The 24,737-nt window shown below is 46.7% G+C and overlaps 3 protein-coding genes and 2 pseudogenes across 3 annotated transcripts; all 5 read left to right on the top strand.

Annotated features, from left to right (window-relative positions):
* Positions 1–1,837: 1,837 nt before the first annotated feature.
* Positions 1,838–3,384, top strand: LOC115651083 (annotated as a pseudogene).
* Positions 3,295–4,560, top strand: LOC115651311 (up-regulator of cell proliferation-like; the record flags this gene model as incomplete). Its single annotated transcript, XM_030562245.1, has 1 exon — positions 3,295–4,560. A coding segment is annotated over one exon (1,251 nt), but the record flags the coding sequence as incomplete, so codon positions are not given.
* LOC115651084 lies at positions 3,306–24,359 on the top strand (annotated as a pseudogene).
* Positions 4,757–6,513, top strand: LOC115651082 (interferon-induced very large GTPase 1-like). The gene has a single exon (XM_030561964.1). It carries the CDS (start codon positions 4,781–4,783, stop codon positions 6,485–6,487), a length of 1,707 nt encoding a protein of 568 aa, XP_030417824.1. The 5' UTR covers positions 4,757–4,780; the 3' UTR covers positions 6,488–6,513.
* Positions 21,431–22,607, top strand: LOC115651086 (up-regulator of cell proliferation-like). Its single transcript, XM_030561967.1, has one exon. The coding sequence runs from the start codon at positions 21,588–21,590 to the stop codon at positions 22,398–22,400; it is 813 nt and encodes a 270-aa protein (XP_030417827.1). The 5' UTR covers positions 21,431–21,587; the 3' UTR covers positions 22,401–22,607.
* Positions 24,360–24,737: the final 378 nt, after the last annotated feature.

Below are 24,737 nucleotides of genomic sequence, written 5' to 3'. Positions count from 1 at the left end.
AGAGATTCAGACCTGCCTAGAATATCATAGCAGCTGGAGGCTGCCTCCTCTCCATTTTATCTCAGTAAAGTCAGTGTTTCTTATTCCTGCATTCTTTATTACTTCATCACACAAATGGGGCGATAACTGCCACGGTAGCCCAGGAGGGGTGGGGGAGGAGGGAAGCAATGGGTGGCGTTGTTCAGGGGCTGTCATAAACAGATAGTTAAGGGCTAATGTCTCTTTTACCTGTAAAGGGTTAACAAACAGGGAACCAAACACATGACAAGGGGACCAATCAGGAGACAAGATACTTTCAAATCTTGGTGGAGGGAAGCCTTTGTTTGTGTTTTTTGGGTTTTGCTTTGTTCTCTCTGGGTCCTGGAAGGGACTGGACGTGCAACCAGGTTTCTTGCCAATCTCCCTGCTACAGTCTCTTATATATTCAGAATAGTGAGTAATTTAGTAAGAAAGGCGATTATAGTCTTTTGATTGTTTCTGTATTTGCAAATGTGTAGTTTGCTGGAAGTATTTTAAATTGTATCTTGCAGGGGGGGAGGCTTCTTTCTAGTTTCTATAAGCTAACAGACCCTGTAACTTTTTACCATCTAAATTGCAGAGATAAACTTTTACCTTTTTTTCTTTCTTTTTATTAAAAGTTTTGCTTTTAAGACCTGACTGATTTTTCCCCCTTGTTGAGGCTCAAGGGAATTGAGTCCGTACTTAACAGGGAGGGAGGGGAGAAGGGGGAATCGCTTTGTTTTAGATTCACGGAGCTTGAATCTGTTTTGCCTTTGGGTGAGGGAGAAATGAGAGGGGGGGGAGGGACATTCCTCCCTGTTTTAAGATTCAAGGAGTTTTAATCACGGTAATCTTCCAGGGTAACCCAGGAAGGGAAATCCTAGGAAAGGCAACAGTGAGGAAAGGGGTTTACTTTCCTTATGTTAAGATCTCAGGGGTCTGGGTCTTGGGGGTCCCCAGGGAAGATTTTGGGGGGCCCAGAGTGTATCAGGCACTGGAATTCCTGATTGGTGGCAGCTTATCAGATCTAAGCTGGTAATTAAGCTTAGGGGAATTCATGCTAGTACCCATATTTTGGACGCTAAGGTTCAGAATTGAGAATTATATTATGACAGGGGCACCCCCCAGAATGGCATGCAGCTCATCATTTCTGCAGGATGTCTGGGGCTCTGACCCAGAACGACTGTCCTCTCTGGTTCTATAGTAGGCTTGCCTGATATTCTAGGCAGGACTGACTCTACCTTTAGACAAAACGTAAAGAAGAGAATGACCTGGGGAGTCATTCCCATTTTTGTCCATGCGCCCCCAGCCGACCTCACCGAGGCCAGCCAGGAGCACCCACGACAGCAGCAGATGGTACAATATAACTGGTAACCATCACTGCTAATTTCTAAAGCAGCAGACAGTGCAATAGGGATGGTAACCATCTCTACTACCTTGCAAAGGCAAGTGAATGCTGCTGTGTAGCACTGCAGTACCACATCTGTCAGCAGCATCCAGTACACATACGGTGAGAGTGAAAAAGGGCTAAACGGGCTCCATGGTTGCCATGCTATGACATCTGCCAGGGCAATCCAGGGAAAAGGGCGCAAAATGATTGTCTGCTATTGCTTTCACGGAGGGAGGACTGACTGACGACATTTACCAGAATCACCCGCAACACTGTTTTTGCCCTACCATGCATTGTGATCTCAATCCAGAATTCCAATGGGTGGGGCTGACTGCGGGAACTATAGGATAGCTACCCACAGTGCAATGCTCTGGAAATCAACGCTAGCCTTGGTACATGGACGCACAGCGCCGAATTAATGTGCTAGTGTGGCTGTGTGCACTCGACTTTATACAATCTGTTTCCAAATACCGGTTTCGGTAAAATAGGAATAATTTCTTAGTGTAGACATACCCCCTCTCTGCATGCATGGCATAGTTTTGCCCACCTCAGTCTCTCACATCCCTAACAAGCCTTCAGAATGACACGTTTCAGAGGGGTAACCGTGTTAGTCTGTATCAGCAAAAACAACAAGGAGTCCTGTGGCACCAAGAGCCTTCAACCAGCTTAAGGCAGCCCTTACGTCTGACCCTGTACCAAGGGCCCCAGACTTTGACCCACCGTACGTTGTAACCACAGATGTGTCCGAGCATGGTGTAGGAGCAGTTTTAATGCAGGAAGGACCAGATCGACAATTCCATCCTGTTGTGTTTTTCAGCAAAAAACTTTCTGAGAGGGAAAGCCACTGGTCAGTCTCAGAAAAAGAATGTTACGTCATTCTGTATGCTCTGGAGAAGCTAGGCCCATACATTTGGGGATGGCGTTACCAACTGCAGACTGATCAAGCCACATTGGAATGGCTTCTGACAGTCAAAGATACTAACAAAAAACTTCTTTGGTGGAGTTTCAGTCTTCAAGACTTTATCCATCAGGATTTGTCATCTGGGAATGTCCCTCGAGAAATCGCAGATGGCTTGATAGAAATTTCCTGGTTTTTCCCTGGTAGGAGGAAGAATTTGGATCTTTTCCCAGAACCTGTGGCTGTTACCAATCTACGTGGAGACATTGAATCTCACTAGCTGCAGTTTAGCTTTTTAACAGAGGTCTCCTCAGCTATGTTCATAGTTACTGAGAGCATCACTGAAAGAGTGTACACTCTATTATCATCTTTGAAAGAATCCACAACTAAATATTATTTCATTCTTAACCGCCAGGCTGGGAAATCCAGTGAAACTCTGGCATTCCTTAACAAATTAGCCCCTGTGCTGAAATTGAAAAATTCACATATGCTGATGAAAGATAGCAGCACCAATAGAGCAAAATTTGTGGAAAAGCTGCAGTCTACCATACAAAGCATAATGAAGTCGTCTCCCAAGAGGATAGGTATAGAAGACATGGCTGTGACAGCGCATGAACTAGAAATCCAAATAGATGAAGACCGTGGGGAATGTCAAGCCGCAAGCAACTGTGTGAAAGAAATCACCTCAGAAATAAAAGATGTAGCATATTACAAACAAGAAATGCTGAGGCTCCAAGGGGATTTATGGAAAAGCCTTGCTAAAGTGGAAAAAGAAATGTGCCGAATGAGAAGGCAAGGGAATATCCCTGCTGAGAAATATAAATCTCAGCTAAAAGATAAAATGTTGGAATTATGTAAACAACAGAATAAATGTGACCTTATTGATGGTTTGAATAAATTCATTGATGCAATACAACATCTACTTCCATTAGAAAAACATTATTTCCTGAAATGGATGAAATTTCAGCTGGATCATATTGCTAGGGGGAATCTTTCTAAACTATAGGCTGAATACAAAGAGAAATGCAAGTCTTTAGGAGATGACCCCAAACAGTTGGCAGAACTAGATAAATTAATATCTTCCACTTCTTTAGGGGCTGAGCATTTCATGCGTGAGTTGGGGCAGTTTTATGAGGCAGAATGCTCAATGGTTAAAGAAGGCAAAATTCTAAAGAGTGGAAGGCAATTCACCCATCTCACAGGCATAGCAGCTGACCTGATGCTGGAAGGGTTTCCTATTGAGCTGATTGATGGAGATGCATCCAACATCCCACTGCAGTGGGTAACAGATGTTCTGACCCAGCTTCATGCCAAGCTGAAGGGAAGGTCCAAAATGCTGGTTCTGACAGTGCTGGGAGTGCAGAGCACTGGGAAATCCACCCTCCTCAACACCATGTTCGGCCTGCAGTTTGCAGTGAGCAGTGGCCGGTGTACGCGAGGAGCATTCATGTTGCTCATTCAAGTTACAGAGATCTTAAAAAAGGAGCTGGGCTGTGAATTCATCCTGGTGATAGATACAGAAGGCTTGAAAGCCCCTGAACTGGCCAAACTTGAGGACAATTATCAACATGACAATGAGCTGGCCACACTGGTGATTGGACTGAGTGACATAACCATTGTTACCATGGCCATGGAGAACGCCACTGAAATGAAGGATGTTCTGCAAATTGTGGTCCATGCCTTTCTCAGAATGGAAAAAATAGGGCATAAGCCAAACTGCCAGTTTGTGCATCAGAACGTCAGTGATGTGTCTGCACATGACCAAAACATGAGGGACAGGAAACACCTCCTGAAGCAGCTGGATGAAATGATCAAAGCTGCAGCAAAGATGGAAAAACTGAACAAGGAAATAAAATTTTCTGATATCATGGAGTATGATCTGGAAAAACACAATTGGTACATCCCTGGGCTGTGGCATCAAGTCCCTCCCATGGCTCCAGTGAATATGGGATACAGTGAAAAAGTATATGAGTTAAAGAGGTATCTGTTTGAATTCATAAAGAACCGTTCACTTAAAAGAACTCCCAAGGACATTCCACAGTTTATTGAATGGATGAAGAGTCTGTGGAATGCTGTCAAACATGAGAACTTCATCTTCAGCTTTAGAAACAGCCTCATAGCTGAAGCCTATAACCAGCTGTCTGTGAAGTATTCTGAGTGGGAATGGGGTTTCCACAAGGAAATACACCTCTGGATAACTGAAAAAGAAACTGCAATTCAGAATTTTTCTCCTGATGAACTAGAAGCTGATAAGTGACAATATGAAATGCAACAAAAACTACAGTGTGGAGAACAGAGAATTCTGGAGCTTTTAAAACTATTTTGAAAGTGGAGCAGCAAATTTGCATCTGATAGAAAAGTACAGGGAAGATTTTATCAGAAGTGCAAAGAGCCTGAAGACTGAGCTGGAAGGTTATTCATTTAAGAAATGTAAGGAAGCCATTCACATTAAAAAAGGCCAGCACAAGATAGCCAATATCCAGTCTGAGTACATGAAAGTAATTGAAGGGAAAGTGGACATGCTTTTAGAACAATGCAGGAGAAAAGAAAGTAAGTTGGAAAATAAAGAATTGGAAATGAAATTTGAAAAAATGTGGAAAGAAACCTTTTCAGAATTATCGCCCATTTGTTTACAGAAATATGAAATTCATGAAGATATAGAGTTCCATCTGAGAAAAGACCTGGATAACAGAGGGAGTTCTGTCAATCAGAAGATACAAAAAGCAGGAAGCTTGATGAATTATAGAATTAACTCTTTCACAATGAGAAATGAATACTTAGACTTCTCATTTACCTCAGCTGTGAAATGTTGGCTTACAAAAAAACAGTCACAGAAAACAGAAAAACTTGCTCAATCCTTGATGGCCCAATGTAATAGTTACATTGAAGAGAGAATCTATTCCAAGGCAGACTATGATGAAACCTATTGCAGAGAATTGTTGCATTTGATCAATGAGAAACTTCAACAGGAGGAAGTGAAAAAACTGCAGACTTCTGTTTGCTTTGAAGTTGATCTGAAGCTTCACATTTTGGGGGAAGCCGCTCACGCATTTCAGAAGATGCATGAAGATTTTCTCAAGGAAAATGATCCTCAGCAACGGTTGGAGAAGCTGAAACCTCAATATTTCTCTATATTTAAAGACCACTACTTGGAAAAAGATGCCCGACAAAATAGAGCCAGGGATTTATGTGATCAGTGTCTCAAACCTGCCTTAATGAATTATGTTAGCAAAAGGCTCGGACTAGAAATAGTGGATGACATTCTCAGCAGCGGACAGTCCATTGAATTTGCCAGTCGGAGCTTTTTCCAGTTCACTGTGCAGAAGAAGCTGTTAGAAGATGGGAACTTCAACAACTTTGTGAAATACATTATCAACTATGAAAAGTTTGTCAAAGCTTGGATATGGAGGCACATATTAGATTTCTACAGAGAGGCTGAGGATTTGGAAGATCTTGAGGAAGAAATTCTATCCACGATAATAAAGAAAGTCAAGGACGCTCTGGAGAAAGCCAAAGATGAAAGTGTTACGACAGTCTCAGCCTTTCTAAACAACTTTTGTAAAGTGCTGCAGAAAGACCTAGTCATTTCCAAGGATACCTTGGTGGGGATACAGTTTAAAAACACAGCAGATCCAGATCAATTTTGTACTTTTATTCAAACCTTCCTTCCTAATCTGCAGCAACAAATACTAGCCGAATTGAAAGATTTGGAAATTAAATCAAAGCTCTCCCAGCTGCCACTGAAGCCCCAGGATGAAATCTTCAAGCGAGTGTTTGGCTGTGGAAAGCAGTGTCCGTTCTGTAAAGTCCCCTGCGAAGCAGGAGGAGGGGATCATAAAGAGCACTTTGCATCAGTACATCGTCCTCACGGGCTAGGAAGATACCAAAATTTGGTAACAGACAAGCTTACCTATTCTCTATGTTCTTCTGATGTGGTTTCCAACACTACATTTAGAAATTCAGACACAGATTGGAAGGATCATCCTTTTAAAGATTATCGTCAATATTACCCGCACTGGCGCATTCAGCCAGATCCTAGCATTACTGCTTCTGATTACTGGAAATTTGTTTTTAAGGAGTTCAATCAACAGTTTGTTAAGGAGTATGGTGCTAAACCAGCTGATCTCCCAGCAGACTGGCAAAAAATAACCAAAGAACAGGCTCTGGAGAGCCTAAAGGAAGCATTTACTATGAAATAAACATGCAGACAATCTCCTTAAATGGGATATGTATGTGATCAGACAGAAAAATGAATATTCTTTTCATTTTAAAAGAGACATGAAAAAGTCCAACTTCAAACAAATATGTAATTTCATCTATGACATTATCAGGCACCGTTCATAACTTCAGAATGAAAATCTTTTTTTTTATTTGTAAGAGAATCAAGTCTTAGGCTTTTAACTGCTCAAACCACAGATACATTTCACCAGAGACAAGGTGACATCCAATAACCAATTAGCAGCAAAGAATCCTGTGGCACCTTATAGACTAACAGACGTTTTGGAGCATGAGCTTTCATGGGTGAATACCCACATCCTCAGATGCATGACATGCATCTGAGGAAGTGGGTATTCACCCACGAAAGCTCATGCTCCAGAATGTCTGTTAGTCTATAAGGTGCCGCAGGATTCTTTGCTGCTTTTACAGATCCAGACTAACACGGCTACCCCTCTGATACTAATAACCAATTAATTCACTCCCAAAACTGATCAACTCTCCTACTAATTCAAGTATCAATACTCTGACCCAGGCAGCTAAACTCAAAGGGTAGGATACACCATACTATATAATTGTATTTTGCCCAACACAATCTATTTTATTAGAAAAGCTAGGGCAGTGTCATTCCAGATAAAGGATCATCTGCATTTCTGGGCCCTGTTATAATTGGGACACTGTACCATGATCAGAAATTACCAAATCCCACGCCACTGATGGCTCACTTGTAGTGCTTCCTCTGCCCTTCATTCCATGTACTCTGTTCACCCCCACCTGTGGTCTGTCTCCTCATCTTTGCTCCATTTTACTTACGCCATCTACTCATTCCCCCCATTACCATGTTTCCTGATGACTAGGCTCCTCAAGGTAATGGGTGGAATACACCATCTAGAGGTTAAATTATAGAGCAGCTCAGGGTTCCAGAGCTGAAAATAATCTGATGAAAAGAACTACGATTCTAAAGGAGGTCTAACAAGAAGGGGCTCCTGACACACTCCTTACTCTCTCTTCTCTATCTGTCGGGATGGATGGTGTTGATGGCTAAAGACTAGGACATGTGGGTTCTCCTCCTAGTTCTGAGATGGGAATGTGGACCAGTGGGCCAGAGGTACTGGGATTAGTGATTCCTGGGCTCTGTCCTAGCTCTGCTACTGACCTGCTGTGTAACTTTAGGTAATTTCACTTTTCCAACCCCTCCCTATGCCTCAGTTCGTCATTTGTAAAATAAGGGATAATGAATCTGATCCACTTCTCTGTAGATTATGATGCTTAATTCAATAATGTTCATTTCTCTAATGGAAAACTTTAAAGAAGGGCAAGTTATTGTCGTGATTATTATTAATTTGGTAAAACGTGTGTTGGGACAGGGCAGAAAGGGTTTTATTTTCTTCTTGTAATACATTGCTGTTGATTAATCCAAGGGTCGGAGTGCTACGCATACTTTTAGAAGCAGTTACTAATTTCTACTAGCAAACTAGCCATGCATACTGCTTTAATGCTGTTGAAAATTTATCATCAACAACTTATACAAAAAACAAAATAAAATTAATACAATTTTTTGCTTCATAGTCACTGGATGTTGATTCATTATAATGTTCATATGTGATTTTTTTACAGCAAAATTCTCCCAAGAGGAACAGTTCATGAGGATGGGGATAATTTAAAATGAGACAGATGGATAGAACCCTTAGTATATAATGCATTACCCTTTCCCACACCAACATGATGTTGACTTTTCACCTTTATTGATCACGTATTTAAGCATTCTCGCCTAATTCCATGTTCCTTATAATACAGTGGCCATCTTCTTTCTTCGTCACTTTCCCAACAGCCTCATAGTGGTTCAGTCCAACTGATTAATTTTGCATGAACCACACAGTGATCACTTTACCCCACCCCCAGCTTCATCAGTGCAGAAGGCACTCGGAGACCACAGACAAGAACAGGCTATAAACGAGGAGATTCCAACAGGCAGGGGAAGTGGTGTACATGCCCTATTCAGCGTGGGGCTGGTAAGCCAGCCAGTTTCCCACCAAAAGGCCATAGTATTTCTGATTCTTCTAAACTATACATTCAACTGATTTTCCAACTGACTCTCCAATTTAGCAGGTGCAAATTTGCTTCCTCAGTTAATTGTACCCACAATTTTGCACCTGCAATACATAGCCAGGTGGAACCATATGTGGGAAAAAATTGTGGGCCACAATTTATTGTGGATGCAAAATTTCAGCTGCGAAACTGGAAGCTCGATTTGAAAATCAAATTCATATCACTACAAAAGAATATTTTTTTAAAATATGCAAATTAATTGTTAAAGTCCACATAACAGCGTTCTATATTAAAGCAGCCTTATCACTGCAAAATGCCACACAAGTTTCACCATGCACCAGTCTTTCCTAAACTTCTGAAAACTGAGCCCTCCCTTCAGTAAAATGCATCAAACACTATCTGCCCCCCACACTCACTAATACTGCCATCTAGTGTTTAAGGCGTAGCCATTTAGATCTTCAGAATATACTTTCACTTCTTTCTTACATGCTTTGAGCAGCAAAATAGTTCACAGTGCTGACTTTTAAAACAGCATCACTGGCATTTGAGTCAGTTTCATCCCCCTAAGGGAGGTATAGCTCAGTGGTTTGCGCATTGGCCTGTTAAATGTTGGGTTGTGAGTTCAATCTTGAGGGGGGCATTTAGGGAACTGGGGTAAAAATCTGCCTGGGGATTGATCCTGCTCTGAGCAGGGGGCTGGATTAGATGATCTCCTGAGGTCCCTTCCAATCCTAATCTTCTATTCTATTAAATGAAAGGGATACCTCTTATTTCAGGGTGTCTGCAGACTCAGGCAGACAACACTGCATCATTAATTACCTTCGAGTCACATTTTGATGGGTTTCTCTGCAATCATAACAGCTAGACTGACTTTTTAAAAAAATGAAAGCTAACACTAGGGAATGGTTGAGATGTGTGTATGTGCCCCCAGGACTTGTCCTTTACCCCCACGTCCCCATCGGGGAGTTGTGCCATACATTTCGGGAAACACTGCCATAGGCACACATTCCATTTAATGGCATTGTCATAATAAACCATCCTCACAACTGCTAAACTCCATGTGACACTAGTGATGACAGAACCTCAGACAATTCAGAGTTTATCTGAACTATCCAGAGCTAAGGGGTCACCCTCCAGGTCCATGGAATTATCTGCCCTCACCTGCTCCTCCTTCAACCTTATCTTGTAGTGTTTTCCTGCAGCAAAGGAAGCTGGCTGGCTGAGTACCTTCTTCCTGGATCTCTAGTGGACACAGCTGCTATCCCATGCGGGTATTTGGGAGGCTGCTCCCCTCAAACCCTGGCAGCTCAGCAGCAGCAGCATGGAGCAGAGAGCTGGGCTGAGGATGCTGCTCTCTCGCTAATGAGTCAGACCAGACTCTGCGCCCCTGACCAGGGTGTTTGAGTTTTTCTGATTAGACAGCTGGGAACCCTACAAAACACCCCCTTCCCAATTAACACCCCTCCCAAGCTCCCCTCAGCCAACTGACCCCCCAAATTCTCCCCTCTCCAACTGATTCCTCCTACCAAGTTCCTCCCTCCCTTCATCCCTGGCCCCATCCTGAATCCCCCCCTCTAGCCCCCGAGTGGCCCCCTGATCTCAACCCCTCCCCCCTGCACCCCTGGAGTCAGTTATGTTGGTTTAACTGTCACCCCAGAAACATTCCAAGCTCCCCTCCCCCAAAGGGGCAACCTGCATCCTTGTTTGCATCGGGGGGGTTCATTTGCATAGAGGAGGTTGGAGCAGCCAATCAGAGGCTGGCCTGGGTGCTGGGGGGCTATGAAGGGCATGCAGACCCCTGGCTGGGCTGTGCCTTTGCTGGGAGACTTGGCAACAATTACCTTCTAGTCACATTTTGAAGGGTTTCTCTGCAACCATAACAGCTAGACTAAGATGACCAGACAGCAAGTGTGAAAAATGGGGACAGGGGCCTATATAAGAAAAAGCCCCATATAGCGGGACTGTCCCTATAAAATTGGGGCATCTGGTCACCCTAAGCTAGATGTGCTTTCTAAAAAATGAAAGCTAACACTAGGGAACAGTTGAGGTGTGTGTATGTGCCCCTAGGACTTGTCCAATCCTGCCCCTCATTGTGGCCCACACTTTGGGAAACATTGCCCTCATCCAATGCTCCATTCAGTGACAGGCTATAATAAACTATCCTCCCAATTGCCAAACTCCATGTGACTCTAGTGCTGGGGGAACCTTATATAATTTCAAGTATGGATGCTTATCTGAACTATACAAAGCTATGGGGTACCCCCCAGTCTATGCAGCTCACTGCCCTCACCCACTCCTCCTTCAACCTTACCTTGTGGTGTCATCCTGCAGCAAAGGACTAGTGGCTTGGTAACTTCTTCCTGGATCTGTGGTGGACAGAGATGCCATCCCATTGGGGATATTTGGGAAGCTGCCTCCCACAAACCCTGGCAGCTCAGGATGACCAGACAGCAAGTGTGAAAAATCAGAACGGGGGCTGGGAGGGAATAGGATTCTATATAAGACAAAGCCCCAAATATCGGGACTGTCCCTAAAAATTCGGGACATCTGGTCACCCTAGCATTAGCGTCATGGAGCAGAAAGCCAGGCTAAGCATGCTGCTCCCTTGCAAATAAGTCAGAATGGCATCTACACCCCTGATCAGACGGGTGCACTCAGCCAAAGGACCAAGCAGCACCCATGCCAGATTTATCAGCATTTACATAGACAGAGATCCACAAGGCACATCCCTCCCCTGGGCTTCTCTGATCGAGGCTGTGAGCAGGGACCCTCAGAGCTGGTTTCATGACCCAGTGCAGCAGAAACACAGCAACACCCTGCAGGCAGGACCCAAATGGGGGGTGGCCAAAGAACTGATTCTCTGCTCACCCCTCACAACATCCCACAACCAGCTCCCCTCAAACTTCTCCTCCCCTCACCCATATCTGTAACCTGTGAATGATCCCCCAAACTTCTTCCACCACTCCCCAACTGACCCAATCTCACCCCTTCCATCCCCCTACTGATCCCATCCCAAACAGCCCCACCTTTCCCCCCACTGGGAGCTGAGTGACGTCTCCAGGGCTGCAGCTCTCTGATTGGACCACACCATTTACTTGCACACTGGGTGCCAGTCTGACTTCTCTCCCTGTCCCAGAGCCGAACCTCCCAGATGAGCAGGACTGAAGGGCTTAATGCTGGGGCAGCCGGGTGTTTGAGAGATTGCATTGTGGACTGAGAGTGACCTTCTTATCCTTGGATAGAGACCCTTCGGGGAGCAGTACCAGAGAAGGGTTTGCTGGGAACTGATATTGTCTGGGCATGTTAATTTCACTTCTGTTCCCCAGGCCCTGCTTCCTGGCTGCAGATAGAGAAGCCGCTTCCTGACTGTCTCAATGTAATGACCTAGCACTTTCTCCAGGGTCCCATGCAAGGGGGGTGGCATGGAGGGGACAGGGAGAGACCTTCTGCTGGAAACCTTGGATGACCTGAGGAAGGATGATCTCAAGAGGTTGAAGCACAAGCTGCGAGTGACCTGGCTGGAGGAGGGATATCAAGCCATCCCCTGGGGTCAGCTGGAGAAGGGGGATCCCATGGATGTTACCGACCTGCTGATCAGTCACTGCGGGGAGCGCTAAGGAGTCGAGGTGGCTGTGAAGGTGCTGAGAGACATCAGGCAGAGACAGCTGGCGGAGAGACTCAGCAGAGCTGGTAAGGAACGAGCCAGAGAGAGACCAGCCTGTCCCTACTGCCAGGGCCACCCAGAGGATTCAGGGGGGCTGGGGAAAAGCAATTTTGGGGGCGCTTCCATAAAAAAAAGTTGCAATACTATAGAATTAAAAGTTTATTAGAGAATATTTAAATAAAGATGATACAAAGAGTTCAAAGCGTCAGTTGTTGGTCATTGGGGGCAACATACAGAGTATAGGGGGAAGCTGGTGTTTGGGGATTGGTTAGCATATAACGTATATAGTCCGTAAGGTCCCCAATGTGGGGTGTACGGTGGGTGGGATCAGGAAGCAGTAAGGAAGCAGTGAGGGTACATTGCTCATACAGTGATTTACACGCAGTCATGGATATAAGTAAATATATAAAAATATATAAATAATATATAAAATATAAAAAAATAAGTAAATAGATATAAGTAAATAGGCTGGGTAATCGGGACAGGATGACCCTCACCTGGTGCAATCTAGTTCAGTGGGTTTAGGGCTTAGGGGATATGGTTCAGTAGGGGGGTTTATAGGCCTCAACCCCCCCATGAGTGCACAGAGCCATGCTGATTCACTCTTGGTATTGGCGGTGGCCGGTGATGTGCTCTGTGTAAATGTCCCTAGACCACCGGATAGTGTCCGAGACCATCAAACATCTCATGAGTCGTGCATAGCGACGGCCCACCCCACAGGCCCTAAGTACTTGTTCATTACAGGGGTCCCAGGCACCCAGTGCCCCGACAATCAGGGCATCGGTGTAGACCTCGTAGCCCTTTGCCCGCAGGGTGTCCACCAGGGGGGCATATTTTTCGAGTTTACGGGCTCGGGCTTCACGGAAGGCTGGGGTCCTATTCTCAAACGGGATCGTCACGTCGACGAGGATGATCTTTTTCCGCTCCTCATCCGTGACGACGATATCTGGGCGCAGCAGGCTGTCGGTGTCGGGGATGGTGTGGTTGACTGCGATCTCACCCAGGTGTGGGGCAATGGCCTTCACCAGCCGGTCCTGGACGGCGTTGTGGCGCAGCTGCCAGGCTCTGGCGTGGGGTTTGCAGCTACACAGGACGTGGGGCAGAGTCTCCAGAGCATACCCACACTTCCTGCAGCGCTTGTCTCGGTTCCCGTGGCGGACGGCTCCATTGAGCGGGACGCAGTTCAGGCGGGCGCGGTGTATGAATCGCCAGTCGGCAAAACGGGTGAAACTGCCCGCAGGGAGAAAGTGGTTGCTGGAGTCCCACTTGCTGGTCACCTCAAAGGCCTTGCCTTGATCGGGTTTTTTCCTGAGGGTGTCCACATAAAGCGTGTGGACAGCGGCTTTCAGTGATTTCTCCAGCACGCCTCTGGCTCCAGGGCTGACGATGGTGCTGCCCTCTGTCTCGATCCGTGGCACCAGGACTCCCAGCTCCTGTCGTTCCTCACTCCAAACCCAGCGGCAGCCCAGTCGTTTTCCTAGCCGGCGCGTGGCGTTGCGGGCACGGGACCACAGCGAAGCAATGTCGCCCCCATCCCGGGCAAATTCGCCGTCCAGGGAGCCGCTCAGGAAAGTGGCTACATCCGGGCCGGAGGGAGGCCTGCCAATTCGCTTCTCAACGACGGTGCGTAGGGCGGCCGCTGCGACGTTCTTTACTGTGGCGTCCGGACATGTCAGGAGGCGGAAGGCGTGCGTGACAACCGCGATGTCGCAGAGGTCACCCATGCGGGGGATGTTGGCACCACCGTGCCTGTGGGCAATGTATATAAGCTCATTGCTGGCTCTCTGGGGCAGGGACAGCCACTGTTTAACCAGCCGCCGGATGGTGTTGTCTGCCTTGTTGAGGGGCACCTTTGCCACGGCGGAACCTCTCAGGACGAAGGCGATGCGGGGGATCAGGAAAGTATTGAGGGCGTTGATCTTCTGCCACGGCGCCAGCAGGGATGCGTCGATCTTGGCAGCGTCCTGTAGTATCTCCCGGATGGTGTCTTCAGGGGTCTGCCGGACGCGGACACCCGTCAGCGTGCCGAGGTGTTGGTACGCCTGTCCATCTGCCAGGGGAATGACGGACTCACCCTGGATCTGGAACTCCGTCGCCTGTACTGAGTCTCTCATACTCCCGTCAACATGGAGGGACGCGCACTTCTTGGCATTAAAGCGGAGTCCCGTCCAGTCTGCGACTCCCCCAATAGCGTTGAGCATGCCCTGGAGCCTTTCGGGGACATCCGTGATAAGGACCAGGTCATCCGCATAGGCCAGGATGCTCACCCTCTCGCCGTGCAGGTCAAAGCCGTCAGCGCGGTCCGAAATCGCCCGCAGGAGCGGCTCCATGGCCAGGTTAAATATGATTGGGCTGAGGGGGCAGCCCTGCTTCACGCCACTGTGGATCAAGATCTCGGCGGTTTCTCCTTCTACCGAGCAGATGGTGGTGCTGCAGTCCTCATAGAGTTCCCGGATCAGGCCAAGGAAGGTCTCTGGCATCCCAAACTCCCGTAGCGTGCTGAAGATGTGGTGGTGGGGGATGGACCCGAAGGCGTTGGATAGATTCAGAGGGATTCAGGGGGGCTGGGGAAAAGCAATTTTGGGGGCGCTTCCATAAAAAAAAGTTGCAATGCTATAGAATACTATATTCTCATGGGGGCCCCTGTGGAGCCCAGGGCCTGGGGCAAATTGCCCCACTTGCCCCCCCGGGTGGCCCTGACTGCTGCAGGAGTTTGGGGGCAGGGGGATGGATGAGACTGGGTGGGTTAAGAAATCTGTTTCCTCTCCCCAGTGCCAGGTTTACAGTGGCTCCATGCACTGCGCCCCCCACCCACCACTTGTTCCTCTCGGCCTGCCTGCCAACTAGCCGAGGGGCTCCTCTCCACTCCATGGCCCCACACCCCTGCTCCTCTCAGCCGCCTGGCCAGACCCCAGGGCACCTCCGGCTCTGGGCAGTCTCTGCTTCCCACCACCTGTGAGGCCCCGCGTGTCTCCCCGGAGCTGAGCCGCCTGGGACTGGTGCAGAAGCCTGGTCAGTCTCAGCCAGGTGGGGCGGGGAGACAGCAAGGCTGCCCAGAGGATTCAGGGGGCCCAGAGCAATTTCGGGGGCCCCTTCCATTAAAAAAAGTTGCAATACTATAGAATACTGTATTCTCGTGGGGGCCCCTAGGGGCCTGGGGCAAATTGCCCCACTTGACCGCCCCCCCAAATGGCCCTGGGAGACAGCATGGCGGGCTTGGCTGGGCCCCTCCAGGCCAGTGCATCTTGATGGACCCTTACCGGGACAGGCCTGGGCTGGCTGATTGCGCCACTCCTGAGGAGCCGGAGTGATCCCCGGCCCTGGGACCAGCCCTGGCTGTACTGCCAGTGAGTATGGCCAGGAGGCAGGGAGTAGGTCTGTGGAGAGTCTGGGGGGGTGCTGGGCTGTGAAGGGGCAGAGAGGATCTGTGTGTGTTGGGGCACTAGGGAGTGGGGGTTCTATGTGGGGCACTGGGCAGGGGTGGTGTTGTGCAAGGTGCTGTACATTTGTGGGTGGGTCTGGAGGGGTGCTGGGCATAGTGGGTCCCGGGGGGCCTCTGGCCATAGGGAGTCAGGAGATGTTGGGCAAGGGGGCTGTCTGGTGTGGCATGGGCCTGCCCCCGAGAGGAAGGGACACGCTGGCAGCATAGGGTCGGGCAGGCCACTGTGCATCTGGGCAACTGCCGGTTTGTAAATAGTGCCCTCGCATTGGGTGAAGTGGGGCTTCCCCTGCCATGCCATGCCCCATTGCCTTTCGCTGGCCCCTCACTCTGGGGACAGACACACACACCCCTCCCCCTGCGCCATGCTCCATGGCCTCCGTGGGGGCCCACAAGCATGTTTGGCGCCGGGCCCACAAAAGGTTCATTCGTTTCTGCCTCTCCCCAACCCCTATTCACATCTGCTCTCTAGTATCTGTGTGCACGAGCCCTGCTTGACACCAACCTCAGCCTCTATCTGCAATACTTCTCCATTAGCAAGTACAAAGTGTGAGTGTAGAAAAGAAATTTTTAAGTCACCCAACTAATTAGGCAAAATGCTGCAATCAGGATTCATAATCATGAAACTGTGAGCAGGACACCCATCCCAGAGTGCGTGGGGCAGTGCCTTCCACCTCAGGTTCTTGAGTTTTACAACCAAAAGTTTCTTTTCTGTGCTCCTTTCTGGTCCCTTACCACACCCCACTCACCGTAGTTGTCCTTGGTCGGTGAGGCCTCAGGGTCCAGAGGTGCATCTGTGTGAGTTCACCTCCCACCCAAGGAAAAAGGCACCTTGCTTGCTCCACAATCTGAACACTTGCTCTGGCTGGCTTCCCTGCCAGCCGCCATTTCTTTCCACTCTGCTAGCCACCCCACCAGCTGCCATTCCAGCCACCTGCTCACCGCTCCTGCTCACCAGTCACCTTCTGCTGTCATCTGCCTCTCTGCTGTGAGGGCTGCAGATCAGTCTCTTCAGGTTCCACCCAACTCTTAGTTATTATCCGCTCTTAGGGGGGAACCTGAAGCAGGCTAGGCAGAAACTCTACCCCTCAAGTGATTTCAGCTCTAGCAAACACTTAACAAAACAAAAAACTCCTCAAAGAGCCTATCTAGCTCTATCTTTGAGCAGAAGGGAGGAAAAGGTTGAACTTGACTGGGTATCCTTAGGCAGAGACCAAACCTCCTGTCTGGGACACCTGTCCCCACCCCTTTTATTCTCACAGGGGTCTGGCATTTGAGCCCATGGCTTAGTGAGTTCCCTTCAGCTGAGGGTGACCCCTCAGTCAGGACCGGCTGAGCACAGTTCTGCTCCCCTTTACTCATACAATAAAGACAACAACATTGATAACAACATTTCACTACCCCTCCATTCAGTACTAAAGTTATTTGTAACCCAACACCAGCCAAAGTTGATCAATTTGAGCAATGCAGTTCTATCTGCTAGATACATAAGCAATTTGCTCCTGAAGTCTCTCCCCCTCCCCAGCTAGCTGCAAGGGGAGAGCTCATTCAGACTCTGCTTGAAAACACTAATTATTATTGCCAACAGGCTAAGCCCCTGTGTTACTGATGGCCTTTGGCAGGTTTTATTAAGAAGCGATCATTCTTCTTTGTGCAAATTATACCTGTTCATTATGCCCAGCTTGGGCTGCTAGATAACTTTGGACAAGCCAGTTCACCACCTTGTGCCTCAGTTTCCACATCTATAAAATGGGGATGATGATACTGATCTCCTTTATGAGGCACTTTGAGATTTACCGATAAAAAGCATTAGATGAGAACTAGGTATAATTATTAGTATTAGAAACAGGGAGAGAGACAATATTACATAGCGGAACATGATATCTCTAGATGAATCATCAGTCAAGGTTATTGAACCCATAACCCAGGGGTGGCCAACCTGCAGCTCTGGAGCAACATGCAGCTCTTCTGAAGTTAATATGCAGCCCCATGTATAGGCACCGACTCCAGGCGCCAACTTTCGAATGTGCTTGGAGGTGCTCACTGCTCAACCCCTGGTTCTGCCACAGGCCCTGCCCCCACTCCCCCCTTCTCGCCCCCTCCCCTGCCCTCGCTCCTCCCTCCCCTCCCCCAGAGCCTCCTGCATGCCACGAAACAGCTGGTCAGGAGGTGCGGGGAGGGAGCGGGAGGTGCTGATTGGCGGGACTGCCGGTGGGTGGGAGGCACTGGGAGCGGGCAGGGGGAAGCTGATGCAGGGCTGCCGATGTGTTACTGTGGCTCTTTGGCAATGTACGTTGGTAAATTCTGGCTCCTTCTCAGGCTCAGGCTCTGGCTCTAATAGCATAAGTTTCTACTGCCTGAGCTAAAAGAGCAAACCTAGTAAAACGCAAGGATAGTAGGAGTCTCAAACACTATGTTTGGTTTAGTCACTAGATGGCGGCAGTGAGCCATTTCTGTTCAACTGGGTTATGCTATCATTTCTATAGATTGGAATTAACAAAGGTTTCCAAGGCTTTTAGGCATCCAAACTGCATTGAATTTCAATGGGAGCTGGCCCTCAACCTATTTTACTCCCTTCGCATGTTCAAAGCACCGGACACACATCCACTGATTACTAGAGAGATAGATCCCTGTGTCATTTGAAAAAGTGGATTATTTGTGCCTCATCTTGTTTCTTTTGTTAGGGTCTATAAATCCTGGGCAGGAATTGGAGACTAAGAGCGACTCAGAGCCGGGGGGGAAAGATGGTTCAAATCGGTGTGAGGAATCAGCCATTGGGCAAGACTCAGAGACAGAACTTTCCCAAGATAATTCCGACTATTATTATTTATTTATTTGTATTACTATAGCACTGAACAAAGAGACAGTTCCTGTCCCAAAGAGCTTATGAAATAAGTATAAGACAAGAGACAGCACATGAAGACAGGCAGATTGACAGGGGGAGTAAAAGGAAACAATGAGATAATATTGGCCAGCGTGATGGGCAGTGTTCTCAGTGCACCCGCTGCCTAACCACTGTCAAGTTTTTTGTTGGCATCACAGCAAAGGAGAGTCTTGAGGAGGGTTTTCAAGGAGGATAATGAGTTATTTTTGCAGTGTTTACAGAGAGCGTCTCCCAAGCATGAATGGCAGCATGGGAGAAAGCAAGGAGATATTGTTTGAAAATTTAACAAGTGGGTGACGGAGACTGGCATCATAGAATAAGAGGGACTAGGATTCAACAACTTGATATCAAATGAGAGATGATTGGCTGGTGGGGATTGGCTGCGAAGGGCCTTGAAAATGAAGACAGGTAACTTATCATTGATGTGATGGAAAAGGGGAAGCCAAATGAGGGATGCAAATGGAGGTGACGTGGTCAAAATGACCAGGAGTGGTCTGAATGGATATGAAAAGGGCAAGATTTCATTTGCTGGGATCAGAGAGAAGTATGCTGCAGACATCAAGACTTGAGATGATGCGACCCTGGATGACACTTTTAGTTGTGTGGATGTGATGGGTTCCCCAGGGTGTAACTTGGAACTGAGGGGCTGCTGAGCCCTCTGTCTTACCAAGCTGGGCTCCATCTCACACTGTGATGCTGTGACAACTTGCAAACCCCTCCAGGTCCTGCACTCACACAGTCATCCACAGCGAGGGACACATCTAGCTGATTTACATTAATGCTTTCACCAGCCACTCATGAACTAACAATAGAGCGGCTTCAGTCAACTCCTCCCAACTCCCCAGCCTAGGGCCCCAGAGTTGTACCTGCCCTGGTCAGAAGCCCAACCAGTGTAAGTTTATTACCCAGTCTGTCCCTCCTTCAATGCAGAGAGGACATGCACCAGCTTTTATTTCTAAGAAGATTTTCCTTGCTCTTCAAGCAACACACTGTTTTATGTAAAAAAATATAAAACAAATTTATTAACTATGGAAAGATAGATTTTAAGTGATTGTAAGTAGTAAGCATACAGATCAAAGTTGATTACCTAAGAAATAAAAGTAAGAATGCAATCTGAGTTCTATATATTAGACAGGACTTGAATCAAGCAGCATCTCACCCTGATGGACAATACAAACAGATCATAGATCTTCCATAATGGGACTACCTCCCCAGTTCAGTCTGTGTTCTCTAGATGTGTTTCCAGGTGTTGAGTTGTGGGGAGAGTGAGGACAAGTGATGATGTCACTTCCCCCTTTTATAGCTCGCTGGAAATGTCTTTTGCTATGACATGAGTCAAAAAGTCTCCATTGTGTATGTGCTCATTCTGAGAGGTCTTCATTGTATACAATTCCTGATGTAGTCCTTGTGTATGTCCCTTAATAGGTCATCATCAGTGTCTGGCTTCTCCACTGTTGTACCTGAAAGGCTGTTGGTAGGTGTTTCCAACTCACAACATATTTCAGTAACACACACAGAGCAAAACTTCATAACTTCACATATAATGCTAGCACATACAATCCAACAGGATATTCATACTTAACAGATCAAAACTTTTAAAATAATACAAACCCAAGGCATACTATATACATAACATATCATAGTTATATGACAGACGTGAATAGCCAGGGTGTTGCTTTGGAATACAGAGTATTACAGTGGATGATAGAAAAGTCTGTATTTTAGAGATGTTCTGCAGAAAGAATCAGCAAGACTTAGACATAGCCAGGATACAAGGACCTAGAAAGAGGTCTGCAAGATGACATCCAGGTTACAGGCTTGAGTGACAGACAGGATGCTGTCAGGTTACAGGCCTGAGTGAGTGGTGGTATTGTCCACAGTGATTGAGAATGCTAGCAGGGAGGGAAGAGGGGAGATTGAGAGCTCTGTTTTAGCCATATTGAGCTTGAGCTGATGGCTAGACATCCGCAAGGTGGTAATAGAGAGAGAGGCCTGGATTTTAGTTTCTACAGGAGACAGGTCTGGAGTAGAGAAGCAGATCTGTAAGCATAAAGATGATAGCTGAATTTGTGTTGCATTTAAAACTGTAATTTTAACTATTTTTTTAAATATAAATAAAAATATTAAATACTCGTAAATTACGGAGATAAGGGACAGATATGGTAGAAAATTACACATTCCATCCCATGAGAAATCCCAATATTTTGACATTACTTTTTGTCCCGAATCAGTATGAAAAGTAAAAATATCGCATTTTTTCATTAAATGAAAAATTCTAAACACATTTCCATTCTGAAATGCAAATTGTTTTGCACTGAGCCAGTTTGACGTTAAACTGCATCTGACTAAGGTGATGCAGAGCTTCATAGGCGTTGTAGTTCAGATACTCCGTGCCTTCATTCTCCTCTATGGTACATGCCTCCTGCTGTACATCTGGAGCAACTCCACTGGAATCAGTGGAGTCAAGGCCAGATTCTGATCTTGGTGATCCCACTACAAAAATCCAGACCAACCACATTCATGTCAGTGGAAGGAGGACTGGATTCAAGTCTCAGTGACTCCATTGTAAAAATCCGGAATGACTCCACTTGACGTCAGTGGATTCAGGGCCAGATTCTGATGTTGGGTGATTCCAGTGTAAATCCAGAATGACCCTGCTGATGTCAATGAAGTTAAGAGTAGAAGGGAATAATTCTGGTGGCTAGGGGAAGGGCTGGGGTTCAGAAAAATACTAGACTATGCATCTTTGCTGTCATAAATGTCTATGGTTCTGCAATACTGCCCCAATCTCAAAGAAAAAAATTACATAGTAAACAAAGTTGAGAATTTGATTCTGAGATGTCATCAACCCTGAAATCTCTACTTCTGTTTTACTCTCTTCCTGCAGAAAGAAGAGCATGTCATGACATCCTGTCCAAGCTAAACCTGGAGTGGCACAGAAGCAGGAAGCTCAGGCTGAGCAATCTCCAGGAAATCAGTACAGAGAGTATAGAGATCGGGGCTCCTCACACATTAGGGGATTTACCGTGGCATTTCCTGAGGAAGGTCATGGCTCTGAGTGGGATGGCCAGAAACACAAGTCTTGGGCATCAGGCACCAGAGGAAGGAATCAGTGAGGATGAGGAGGAGCTGGATAGTGGGGACAGTATTTTCCAACTTAGTGACCCTGGCCCTACTGAGTCTCTGAATCCCCTCGATGTTCTCTGTGCCGTTCTGCTTTGCTCAGACAGTTTCCTGCAGCAGGAGATCCTGTCCAGAATGTCCATGTGCCAGTTTGCCCTCCCTCTGCTGCTACCTGCCCTCGACACCCCCAGGTGTGCCCTAATGCTGTGGGCCATGAGGGACATTGTGAGGAAGTGGAGGCCACACTCCCTGGCACAGAGCAGAGGATTCAGAGAGGAGAGCCTGGTGCTCACGTCAATGTCAACCATTTCCTTTGTCCGGATGGGGAGCTGCAGGTTCTCCAAGTCCAGACTCCTCAATGAGGTTTTCAGCCCCTCCCAGCAGCACCACAATTTCTTTATCCACTGGGACATGGAGTCTGGGAACCTCCCTCGGGAATTGGCAGATGAGCCGGTTGAGATTTCCTGGTATTTCCCTGGTGGGAGGGAGAATTCAGATCTTTTCCCAGAGCCCGTTGCAGTTACAAACCTGCGCGGAGACATTGAGTCGCTCCAGCTGCAGTTCAGCTTTTTAACAGAGGTCTCCTCAGCAGTGTTCATAGTTACTAAGAGCATCAACGAGAGACAATACGCGCTTTTATCATCTCTGCAGGAATCAGCCACTACTTCATCCTCAATGCCCTGGCGGACAAACACAATGAATCACTTGAAGAACTTGCGAAGTTGGCTCCTGTCTTAAAACTGGATAAATCCCATGTGCTGGAGAATGTGAACACCAGAACTAATGTGCAGCTTGTAAAGAAGCTTCAGTCCACCATAGGCATCATAATGATGTCTGCTAACAAGAGTATCAGTATTGCAGCCATGGCTGTGATAGTACGTAAACTAGGAATCCAGGTAGATGAAGATTATGAACAATGTCAGAGCACAAGCAACTGGGCTAAAGAAATCACTGCAGAAATACAAGATGTGGCAAAGTACAAGAGGGAAATGCTGAGACTGCAAGGGGACATTGGGAAAACGTGGGTTAAATTAGAAAATAAGCTGTGTAGGATGAATAGAGAGGCATCCACGGAGACACAGGAATCTCATCTGAGTGAGAAAGTGTTAGAGTTACGATCAAATGGAATCAATGTGATATCAGTGTTGGTACCATGAAATTTATTACTGTAATAGAAAAACTTTCTAAAGTGGAAGTCCATAGCTTCCTAAAATGGATGAGATTTAATCTGGATAACATTAGTAGGGGGAATAAAAAACTTTCTCTAGTGGAAAAAAAATATAAAGGAGAATATAAAACTGGAAGCAATGACCCTAAAAGTTTATCAGGACTAGATGAATTAGTCTCTGCCAGCTCCTTACGGGTGGAGCATTTCATGAGAGAGTTGGGGCAGTTTTATGAAACAGAATGCACAAAGGTCAAAGAAGGAATAAAAGCAAACTGGCAAAGGCGATTCATCCATCTCCCGGATATAGCTGCTGAAGTGATGGTGGTAGGGTTTCCCATGGAGCTAACTGATGAAGTTTCATCCAACATCCCACTACAGTGAGTGACAGATGTTCTGACTGAGTTCCATGCCAAGCTGGGAGGAAGGTCCAGAATGCTGGTTCTAACGGTGCTGGGAGGACAGAGCACTGGGAAATCCACCCTCCTCAACACCATGTTCGACCTGCAGTTTGCAGTGAGCAGTGGCCGATGTACGCGAGGCGCCTTCATGTCCCTCATTTAAGTGGCAGAGAACTTTCAGCAAGAGCTGGGCTGTGATTTCATCCTGGTGATAGACACAGAAGGCTTGAAAGCCCCTGAAATGCCCACACTGGAGGATAGTTATGAACATGACAATGAGCTGGCCACACTGGTGACTGGACTGAGTGACATAACCATCGTTAACATGGCCATGTCGAACGCCACTGAAATGCAAGATGTTCTGCAAATTGTGGTCCACACATTTCTCAGAATGAGGGAAGTCAGGCACAAACCTTACTGCCAATTTGTGCATCAGAACATCAAAGATGTGTCTGCACATGAACAAAACACTAGGGATATGAATCATCTCCTGGAACAGCTAAATGAAATTACCAAAGCTGCAGGAAGGATGGAAAAACAATGCAGGGAAATTAAAATTTCTGACATCATGGACTATGATCCACAGAAATAGAACTGGTACATCCCTAGGCTATGACATGGAGTCCCCCCCATGGCACCAGTGAATATAGGATACAGTGAGAGTGTATGTGAACTAAAGAAGTATTTGTTTAAATGTATAAGGAACTCTTCACTGAGCAGCCCCCCTGAGGACATTCTTCAATTTATTGAATGGGTGGGGAGCCTGTGGAATGCAGTGAAACATGAGAACTTCATCTTCAGCTTTAAAAAGAGCCTCATTGCTGAGGCCTATAGCCAAATGTCTGTGAAGTTTGAAGAGTGGGAATTGAAACTTCGTGAGCTGATGATGTTCTGGGTAACTTCAATGGCAAATATTATTCAAAGTCAGACACCAGATAAAGTGGATTTTGGTATCTTACAATGTAATGTTCAGGACCATCTTGTATTTGCTGCACAGAATATTTTGGATTGTTTAGGAAAATATTTTGACATTGGAGAGGAGCACCTGATGGAGAAATACAAAAACGACTTTATCAGGTGCACAAGCAGCCTCAAACAGGAACCTGAACGTTATGCAATAAACAAGTTGGAGGAATCTATTTATATTTGAAAATACTGGCTCAAGGAAGGATTTCTAAAGGGGGAGTACATGGAAACCATTGAAGCGAATCTAGACAGACTCTGGAGAGACTGCAGGAGAAGACAACAGAAATTAGACAATAGGGAACTGGAGAGTGAATTTGAAATAATGTGGAGAAAAACATTATCAGAGTTACCGTTTGCATTTTCACAGGAATGTGCCATAACTCAGGAGATGATGTTCCACCTCACAAAGGACCTGAGTAATCGAGCAACTGTTGACATTTTGACATCCGTAACCATGAAAACCTTGTTGAATTGTGAAACCAAGTCATTCCCAACGGAACAGCAGTACTTAGACTTGCCATATTTTAAAGCTCTGATTCCATG

Source organism: Gopherus evgoodei, chromosome 4 (assembly GCF_007399415.2).
Source record: "Gopherus evgoodei ecotype Sinaloan lineage chromosome 4, rGopEvg1_v1.p, whole genome shotgun sequence".
NCBI classification, from domain to species: Eukaryota; Metazoa; Chordata; order Testudines; family Testudinidae; genus Gopherus; species Gopherus evgoodei.
Note: the sequence above shows the minus strand (reverse complement) of the source record. Positions and strands in the feature narration are given on the sequence as shown.

What these genes read in the sequence shown, in the direction of transcription:
- LOC115651086 (XM_030561967.1), top strand. Translation starts at nt 21,588, where the DNA reads ATGGCTCTGAGTGGGATGGCCAGAAACACAAGTCTTGGGCATCAGGCA.
- LOC115651082 (XM_030561964.1), top strand. Translation starts at nt 4,781, where the DNA reads ATGAAAGTAATTGAAGGGAAAGTGGACATGCTTTTAGAACAATGCAGG.